The following is a 10931-nucleotide window of genomic DNA, read 5'->3' as shown; positions in this document are numbered from 1 at the left end:
AGTTACGATACATAGCAGTGTTCACTAATCTTACGCTGGACTTGCTATTTTGGCTTACAAACACCCCACGCTTATACCATGGGTCATTCCCTGCTTAACTTATTACAGTCTACTCAGTGCTGGTGTCCAAATGAAGGCATGTGAGGGTGTGTGGTATTGTTTGCTGATGTCATAGAGGATTGCTGGGATTCGGGGTAACGAATCCTGAGTATAAGCAGGAAGCCGGATACACAGTAAATATCAAACTGCTACATCAATTATCTGAAGCAATCACCATGGGGTTAAATGTAATTGTTTTTGTTAAATATGAAATACTGGATACAAAGGTTAACTCATACAACCACACGACATTACTATTATCATATTCTTGCTATCTCCAGAGGTTCAGTTCAGGTCACGAGACAGAATGCAAAACTGAGGTACCGGTACCGGTAATAGATATTGCCTTGGTTTATCAGCGCAATAAGGAATTACTTCCCTAAATATAATGCAATGGTTTGGAAACATTATTGAACTAATGCATTATCACAGGTAAGCAACTGCCCCTGAGGGGATGCCCCATTGGTTCCCTACATCGCTGATGTCTGCGTCTTAGTGTGACATGTGTTGTACAATGCTCCACTGTGATGTGTTGTGTGAGCCTATTCTACATGCAGGGCACGTGTCACCTGTGATTCCACCCAACCTAAATCTAGGCTGGTAGCTGAGAAGGGCTGGGTGACGTCCTGTAAGCCTTGCTAGGTGAACTACATGAGGGTCTACGATGGGTGGATGTCTGGAGGGGTTTGTATTATAGTGTTCTGATCGAAGTGTTGTATTGCCCTGAGCGAGAAGTGAGTATGTTGGTGTTTTTTCACTGCTAGTGCTGAAATGTCTGGATGTGGGATATTGTTGTAAAAGGTTTGATTGTGTTTGTGCGGTGACTGTTTCATGTGCCAAAGTGTGTTGTGTTTGTCAAGTAACGGCAGGGGTGTTCTGTACTGGCACGTGCTGTTGCACAGAACTGTGTGCCTCTCATATCAAGGTAGTCTCTGTTGGGAAAGACTAGTTTCTGCGTGTGAGCTGCGGGAGAGGTTTTGGTGTAGCCAGCGGTGATATAAAAGGCGTTGTTCCGTATGGTACGCAGTGTTGTTGTCGGTATTAAATAGGATGGGAGCCCATGCTGGGGAGGCACAGGGCATCATTGTGCTAATGTACTGCTTGTGTAGTAAGGAGAGTGTTTCTTTTTGTTGCCTAAAGTCTGGCCATGTAGATGCCCCGAACGCACCGAGTCAGGGGGTGCAAGGCCTCTTGATGTCTTGTACATGGTCCTTGATGGTGAGTCGAGTGTTTTAAGTCACTCCAAGGATCTTAGTGGAGTGTGAGTGTGGCACACATATATACATTGTTAAGTGTGATGTCCAGAGAGTACCTGTGTTCATGTTTACTGCTGGTGATGTGTGGCGGTGGGTTTGACCAGGACGATCGCCAGCCTGTTGTCCTCAACGCAAAGTGTGAAGTGTGTTAAGGCAGTCCTGTTGCAGTGTGAAAGGCGTGTCTGCAATGAGGTGTGTGGTTGTTATGGTGATATCTACATGTGCGGCAATGTTTGTGGGCAGCTGGGGTGTGGGAATATCATTATCGATGTGAAAGGGTTAAGCTCACCGAAGTACATGTACAATTCAAACTGCAGTGAAGGTATTTTAAATCAATAGTACAGTACAAGACTGGACATATCAGCCTTAAATACATGAATTATCAGAAGACTTCGTTCCAACCGGATATGGGGTCCATAGGTATAAATTCGAGGTGTGGTTACTTATGTAATACTGCTCGGGGATCAGCCACTGGTCGCTCAACTTTCAGAACCAGGACGCCTTACTCTTGCTACCCCCAGACGATTTCAGTCAGCTGGGAAGACACCTCTTTCAGAGGTGTAAAAAATTCCATTAACTGCTTGACTAACATAATGTCCTATATTTTATACTTGCTGCCGCCGGACTACTGTACTTGACTCACGCAACACCTCTGGCAGTGAGAGGGTTTTTAAATGCTGCACTGACATTTAAAATTACTTACACCAAATTATTTTTAATTGCATTTTGACAGTTTGCCTTGTAATTATAACAGAAACTCGTTCTCAAAATTCTGAATAAAAAATGAACCAAGGCCTTTCATTTTAGTACATGGGGGTAATTATATGTAAGCAAATGCACAAGAGAGAGAGAGAGAGAGAGAGAGAGAGAGAGAGAGAGATTTACACCTGTATATAAGGGCTGCATCTGCTAACTTTTTTTCCGGTTTAAGTCTCAAATGTTACATTATTTCATTTACAATAAAGATACATTCTGACGTAAAATGAAAGATCGCTAAAACCATACTTGACCGGCTTCATCAGCGTATGCTAGAACGGGTTTACTAATGATTGTCCTTATCTCACACTACTGTGAACTTAAATGGTAGATAAGCTGGTGATTAATAACCCCATATTCGGTTTGTTCAATTTACCTTTATCAGTTTCAAGGGCATCAGCTAACTCTCTGCCACACTTCACGGCATGCCGGTTGCGGGACAATTCACTTAAAATTCACCTCAAGAGGCGATGCCACTTACGGAAAAAAAATAAATAAATAAAAACGGTGCTTTACTTATTTATTTATTTACTTAACTCGCTTCAGAACAATGACGTCATATATAAATATATATATATATATATATATACTGTATATATATTACTTAACTCGCTTCAGGAAAATGAGGTAGCCGAGACAGGACGACACACTCCCCATTTACTCATCCATTCAAACACATTCATTCGCATCTTAGCCCCAAAGGGGAGAACGGACATATTTATATATCCCCAGACTATAATAGTTTAGGAGATCCCCAAGTTAATAACGGCAATACCTACTCTTCCCATTTCGAAAAATCTCTCCTAAGCTGAATGTTACAGTCTGGCAGTGTTGCCACCAAAAAATTTGGTAAATCTGAAGCTGGATGCCAAAAAATCTGTGGAAATCTGTAGATCCCTCAAAGTGACCATTCCGTGGGGGGAAATGGAGAACTACCCCGTCCGAATTTTCCACAGCCTTCCCCTTGAACCTCCCGAATTTTTCCCTAACTGACCACAGAAATGACATACCACATGTTGAAGATAGAATTTGGTCATAATATAATAGTACCATTGAGCAGTTACAAACTAATATGGCAGTTTTTTTTTTTTTTTTTTTTTTTTACCAAAAATAGTGGACTGTGTACTGTATAGCCAGTTGTTAGCTCATGGAACTAGGCCTGTCACACAACTTGAATACAAAATTATGGTTACATGAATTTTGATCAGCCTTCCTTATCAAATAGGAATGGTTCTCCTTGGTTACAAGTCAAATTAACCGTCCAGTCCGACAACACTTGGTCATAAGCTAAACTGGAAAGGAGTGTAGGCCTAGTATCTTTGTTAAGTGATTGTAAGTCGAATTCATATTAACTCATTATATCACAGGAACCACACCTGAATTAGAGCATATACTGTACAATGTATTTCCAAGTGAAATAATGCACTTCTTTGCACTGTCTGGTTAAAAAATGCTGCAGTTGTTTACTAAGCAGCTCCCAGTGCAGGTGGTAATTTACACAGCATGTGAAATATTGTCTTAGTGTGGAACTTTAAAAAAATTCTCAAAAGGCAGATGCAGTATTTATATTTGATAAGTGTCTTATCCACAAAGGAAGCAAAGCCTGTAATACATTGAAAATGTCTTCCAATATGAAAATCTGTAGATTAACCCTCTTTATCAAACTAATTCTGACAATCTGAAAATAGTTACAAAATCTGTAGATTACAGATAAATCTGTAGAAGTGGCAACACTGCAGTCTGGAGATAGCAGGAATAAAAATATGAAGCAATCGTACTAAAGTAAAGAGGGAGATAAGAAAAGCAAAGAGAAGTTATGAAATTAAGGTTGCAAGTGAATCAAAAGTAAACCCCAAGGGTTTTTATCAAATGTACCGAACGAAAAATAAAGATAGGATAGGACCACTCAGAACAGAATCAGGTGACATTACCAGTGAAGATAAAGAAATGTGCTCCATCCTAAATAATTATTTCATATCAGTATTCACCAAGGAAAATCTAAGCCTGGTCCCTCAAGCAGCAAATATTTACCATGAGAATACGGAAAATATTCTTAGTAAAATAACCATTAGTAAGGAGGACGTATTGAAAGAAATTAACAAGTTAAAACCTCAAAAATCGCCAGGTCCGGACGATATATATGCAAAAATTATAAAAGAAACCAAAGAAGAATTATGTCAGCCACTTTTAACGTTATTTAATGACTCTTTAAGTTCAGGAGAAGTTCCAGAGGCGTGGAAAACCGCAAACGTAGTGCCCATCTTTAAAAAGGGTGATAAATCAGCTGCGTCGAATTATCGTCCGATAAGTCTAACGTCAATAGTAGGAAAAATGTTAGAGTCAATTTTGGCAAATAAGATTAGAGAACACTTAGAATAATTTAATCTTATAAACGAAAGTCAGCACGGATTCAGGCAAGGACGATCCTGCCTCACAAATTTGTTGTCATTCTACTCGGAGGTCTATGAGGCAGTAGATAGCGATAAAGCTTACGATGTTATTTATCTGGACTTTAGTAAAGCTTTTGATAGAGTCCCACACGAAAGGTTAGTTAGAAAGGTTCGAGCACACGGTATAGACGGCGATATCTTAAAATGGATAGAATCCTGGCTGAAAGGACGAAAGCAGAGAGTATTAATAAATGGAACTAAGTCGGACTGGGGATTAGTAACTAGCGGTGTACCACAGGGTTCAGTACTCGGTCCCTTATTATTTATCATATATATAAATGATCTAGACTTAGGAGTCAATAGCAGAATCAGCAAATTTGCCGACGATACAAAAATAGGGCGTATCATTAACTCGACTGACGATTGCCATTACTTACAAAAAGACCTCGATACATTGTCCAAATGGTCTAAAACTTGGCAAATGGAATTTAACGTTGAAAAATGTAAAGTACTTAACGTAGGCAAGACCATTGGAGATACTAAATACAGCTTAGATAACAAAGAAATTAGCAAATCGGAATGCGAGAGAGATCTAGGAGTTATGATTAGTAACGACCTTAAACCTAGGCAACAGTGCATTAATGCGAGAAATAAAGCAAATAGGGTCCTAGGATTTATTTCGAGAAGCGTGAGCAATAGATCATCTAAAGTAATACTGAAACTTTATCTAGCATTAGTAAGGCCACATTTAGACTACGCAGTACAATTTTAGTGTCCTTACTATAGAATGGATATTAATTCGTTAGAAAATGTACAGAGAAGAATGACTAAAATGATACATGACGTCCGGAACCTGTCATATGAAGACAGACTGAAAAGACTAAATCTGCATTCGCTAGAGAGGCGTAGAGTAAGGGGAGACTTAATTGAGGTTTTAAGTGGATGAATGGTATAAATAAGGGAGATATTAGCAAGGTACTTAAAGTGAGCATACAGGATAGAACTAGAAATAATGGTTTCAAACTAGAAAAATTCCGTTTCAGAAAGGAAATAGGTAGAAATTGGTTTGGTAATAGAGTAGTAGACGAATGGAATAAGCTACCTAGTAAAGTAGTTGCTGCCTCTTCCATTGAGAGTTTCAAGCATAGGCTAGATAAGCATATGACAAATAAGGGGTGGATATAGAATAAAGAAAATCTTATAACCAATACTAATTCAAAAAAATTTCTTTTCAGGTTACACTATGATAGTCTCTATTCTCCTTTCACACTTTCCTGTAAAATGTCCACGCCAGTTTTTCTATACGGCGTGGTGTTCTTTCTGACTTTTTCCTGCCGGCTTCGGCTGGAGGGTTTGGAGGGCGGGGGAGAGCCTTCTTCTTTGCTATCCTTATCTCATTCTAGTAGTTCAGTTACTCTTCTAGGAGCTGCCTAGCATGGGCCAACCGGCCTACTGCAGTTATCCTCTCTTCTTATGTTCTTATGTTCTTATGTCATACTCTTAACTCCTCAAAAGTAACACTTTCCAATCTCCATTACAACCGTTACATCGCAACCCCTCCAAAACCCCACATCCCAATAAAAAGGCACAATCCCAACCACCTCCAAAACCGTCACATCCCGACCCCCTCCAAAAACAGTCACATCTCGACCCCCTCCAAAAACAGTCACATTCCGACCCCCTCCAAAAACAGTCACATCCCGACCCCCCTCCATGTAGCATGTATTCAGTATGTAGCATGTAATCAATATGAACGGTGGGTGTTAGCGCCGATGTGGTGACATGTAGAGGTGTATCGTACGATAATAAAAAAAATCCCGACCCCCTCCAAAAACTGTTACATCCCGACCCCCTCCAAAAAGTCACATCCCAACCCCATCCAAAATGTCACATCCCAACCCCATCCAAAATGTCACATCCCAACCCCATCCAAAATCTGTCACATCCCAACCCCCTCCAAAACCATCACATCCCAACCCCCTCCAAAACCATCACACCCCAACCCCCTCCAAAACCATCACATCCCAACCCCCTTCATAACCATCACATCCCAACCCCCTCCAAAACTGTCAAATCCCAACTCCCTCTAAAACCCTCACACCATAACTTAGGTCACATCCCAACCCCAATCAACCTGTTATATTTCAGGCCCCTTCCGATCCCCCACACTAACCAACAAACCGCTATATTCAAACCCCCTAAAGGACCTAAACCGTCAACTCACAACCCCCTATACGTTACAAATCAACACCCTTAATAAACCCCCAGAACGATTAAACCCAACATCTCTTCCTTTTTGCTACCTCCAGACGGTTTATTTCCGTAGTATTATGATGCCTTTCCTTTCATCCCTGCTACCGTCAGACGATTTTACTCAGCCAAAGCTTCCTCTCGTAGTGAAGGTGAAGCGTTACATCCCAACCCCCAACACCGTCATGTTCAGGACTCTAGAATCGTTACAAATCTAACACAATTTGTTATTACATGTCAACCCCCTGTAACCCACCATATCCAAACCCTCGAAATTTTACCACCACAACCTCTTGTAAAGTTAAAAACCCCTTAAAAAGAAAAAAAAAATCTAACCCCCTGAGCCATTACATATCAACCCCTTCTATTCTATCATATACATTTACTCTGCAACCCCTTCTATTTCATCATATTTCTACCCTTCTCATCTCACCACATCGTCATCAACCACCAAGTTATTACTGACGTGAGGCGAGTGAAGCGTACCGATACACGATGATTAACAGCAATCATAAGTCTTTCCTTACTATATCAATCTATCAACTGACACTGCATCTTGTGCGAATGCCTCCTAAAAGTACCTGCAGGCAGTCTCTACTCATTAATGACCCCACATCCCACAGCAAACGACCCCTTCAGTAATCTTCTTACCCAGTCCCCATGTTTCCATTCACTTCTTCCATCACTCTCTCACCATCATACACCTTCCCCTGAGTACTCTCCCCACCTTCTCCCTATTTCTCGTTCTTCCTCTCGTCCTTCCTTTCACTCAGCTGGGCAATTACAAAACTGACTAATAAAAAGGTACCATACAAATTTAACGTCATGTAATTCTACTTTGGCATCCGCAAGAATGTAGTCACATTTTAGTAAGTTAAATGCAGAATGTCTGGCACTGTCATTAGGCATTGGTTATACAAATCTTCATATAATCACCGTAACTGAATGACAGCATTAAGGAGCAAAATGAACATAAATATATACCATTCACTTTCGTCTTTATCTATTTTTGCTAAACTTTATATTTCTACTCAGTTATAGATGGCACACCATTATTCATTTTTTTTATACAGTACTATGCTAACACAAGCTATGACTTCATTCTCAATATGACTAATTCAGTTTACGTCTCTAAACTGGTAATTATACTGAAGTTACTTACATAACCAGTTATTCTAATATAATCACGTTCTGTGACACCTTTCCACTTTCTCTGATTCTCCTAGAGTTACTACACATTTACGTAAACAACTCGTACATAAAACAAACACATAATACCTATACACTAACAACCACCGTCATAAACATACACTTATGATTACTAATTACTCTCCATCATGACACTTTAACCAGTGTAGGCTAAGCATCTTTACAGTTTAATCCTCAGTAAACAACCACAATCATCGTTTCTCTCAGTGCGCTGTAGCATTTTGCAACGCCAGCCAACAGTTTCGAAAAACGGAACTAAAAATTTGATTGCAGTTCCCATGCATTATTTTTTATGTCCCTGACTAAAGTAACAACATGCCAATGATCTGAATATTTAATACCTTCAGTACGATAACGTTTTTTTTTTTACATTCATAAATTATGAATTTTATTCAGCTTAGGAGAGACTTTCGAACTAGAAGGGTTAGACAGATCCTTCTTCAGCCACTTCACAAAGATGGGGCTCTCCTAAGCTGAAAAAAGTCATCAAGCGATCATCGTACCACATATTACACTAATAAACAACGAACGAAATTAGTAAAGACGTTATCGTGCTGAAGAGGCAACAAATCATACCAACACCAAAACAGAAACATATCGCTCTAGTTGTTTCATCGAGTCTATAAGTAACGTTACTTCTTTTGTTGACTACCAGTACTGAATACTGTCTAATTAGGTTCAGTAACTTTTTATTGCAAAACTTTCCACACTTCACATTTTGCACTTTTCCATCTTATGAAAGCAATCAGTTTACAATGCCAAGCAACTTAAAATATATGTTGCATCACTTTTCCACACTTAAATGATAATTTACAATATCCACTGTCGGGTAACTTAAAAATAAATTGAATATCACTCCCTTAATTTGACACTAAACTGGATCATAGTCCCCCCTCTTCGTAATCAATTTTCTCTTAAGCGCCTTAACAGAAATAAGCACCGGAGTGAATAAAATACTTTCACCATCACACACGGTCACTAAAATACCACGCTTACTAAACTCGACACTTCAGATCGCTTCATAATATAAACACTTGTCTGACCCTTTGTAAATAATTTTCTGTTAAGCTATAAAAATGCATATAACTGCCACTAAAATGCACTTAACAATCACTATATCTTGCTTAGATGTAAGATTTTATATCCACATGTATATATACAGTTTATACATATAATATACCGATATATTTTTCCGTCAACATCAATGCTGTCTAGTTGATAAAACACTCGGGCCACTACACACTCACTGAAAGTTTCACCACTTTCCCTTAATTTATTCTTATTTATTGACTTGACAATAGCACATCTCTATTTACATTACAGTGCTTATATTCTTTTCCATGAGTCACCAGAACACGCGAGTCACGGCTAAAAATCTCGCAAAAAAGAAAACGGCGTGCACAGACAGGTGAGGATTGGGAGAGAACGCAGGTGTGTCGCGCGGAGAGGTTGGTCACTGACTGAGGCCCCCGGGTGCGGGTGGTGCTACCTTGCCTACACTACCCACAGCTGGGGGTGGTCCTGTCCTGCTACTCCCCCCCCCCCCCCGGCTACCACTAGATCCCATGTCCCCAACCCCACCCCTGTCCCTCTGCCACCCCCCCCCCCATCATCACGCTGTCATGCCAAAATCATTTAATACCCACATCTCTGGACCCCAAGCCTTCAAATATATTATGTCCCGGACCCACACCGCCCCCCTCCTCAATCACAAACTATCATGCTAAGTTTACCCTAACAATTTGAATATCAACCACTCCGGAGACCAACCCTTCATACTTTCACATTTACCAACATCTCCCAAGCCCCCATACCCTACCTCTCTCACCACATTGCTCTGTAATGCCCAATGAGACAGAATTATACTCTCTCTCATTTTCATATACATCCCTCTGGACACTAACTCTTCATTCTCATTAACATTTACCACCAGACTCATTGCCGTCATTCTAACCGACCGCCTCCAATAACTTTGTCCTGCCAATTTTACATAATACCCACCCCCCACAACCCAACATTTTTATACCTATTTCTAAATTATCAAGAGAGACAATATCCTCCCGCCCTTGAAATTCTTCCTATCATATCAACTTCATATACCGTGATATCCACCTCTCACTACCCCGAGCCATCACGCCATTTCAGACCTACCTACCCACTTAGCTCCATTCTTACTCTCACACCTGTACCCTTCAAATTCACTAATACCACTCAGGTTCATTCACGTCTGTCTGCCTACTGTTACATTTATACATTCTCGCCCTACACATATCTGACTTCAATTTAAACCAAACCCACTTTTAAGATATGCCTATTTCTACACACCTCACGTTCAGCACTCATCTACCCACTCATATTATCCACTGTATGCAGCAAACTTTCATACCCATACCTAATACATGTCATACCCACCTATACCTCATCTCTCTACCCTTGTACCAACCCAACACAAACAGTACTTTCCACATACTCATCCTCTAAGCCTTATTCCCACCCAACTTCCAATTTGCTCTACCCATCCACCCCATTCCTCTACCCTAATACCCAATCAGCCCACCTACCTCATCCTTCCTACCTTCTACCCACCCACAGCCCAGTGATACAGCTACAGTTCCTGGCCATCCATCAAGGCGCCCCATCTTTACCCACCCATCTGCCTCCATTACCACTTTTTCCCTTCATGAGTCATTAATTTCACCTGACAGCACGCCCCTCACCTGTCTTGCTACCACTCTTCTTCACTTACATAAACACAGACAACAACGTTCTCCTTACCTTTAGCGCGCGCACACACGCGCGCACACACAGACACACACACACACACACACACACACACACACACACACACACACACACTATAACATGTAATCTTAAACCACCTTTTTATATCTATATACAGTAATAACTCTTGGTTTTTATGCAAAAGAATAACAAGCTATGGTAATACTATCTTGTAACCTAAATCACAAAT

The 10931-nt window shown here is 40.4% G+C and overlaps 1 protein-coding gene across 1 annotated transcript in view; it reads right to left on the bottom strand.

Annotated features, from left to right (window-relative positions):
• Nucleotides 1-1423: 1423 nt before the first annotated feature.
• The window catches only part of LOC145401943 (uncharacterized), a 174489-nt gene continuing 164981 nt past the window's right edge, over nt 1424-10931 (bottom strand). Inside the window, exon 6 of the mRNA XM_080274050.1 lies at nt 1424-1537. Within this exon, the coding sequence (XP_080130176.1) occupies nt 1424-1537 (114 nt within the window). The remainder of the gene's footprint in view (nt 1538-10931) is intronic.

The sequence above is a fragment of the Coenobita brevimanus genome, chromosome 57 (assembly GCF_032717465.1).
Source record: "Coenobita brevimanus isolate Jiangsu-jjx chromosome 57, ASM3271746v2, whole genome shotgun sequence".
Classification (NCBI taxonomy): domain Eukaryota; kingdom Metazoa; phylum Arthropoda; class Malacostraca; order Decapoda; family Coenobitidae; genus Coenobita; species Coenobita brevimanus.
Note: the sequence above shows the minus strand (reverse complement) of the source record. Positions and strands in the feature narration are given on the sequence as shown.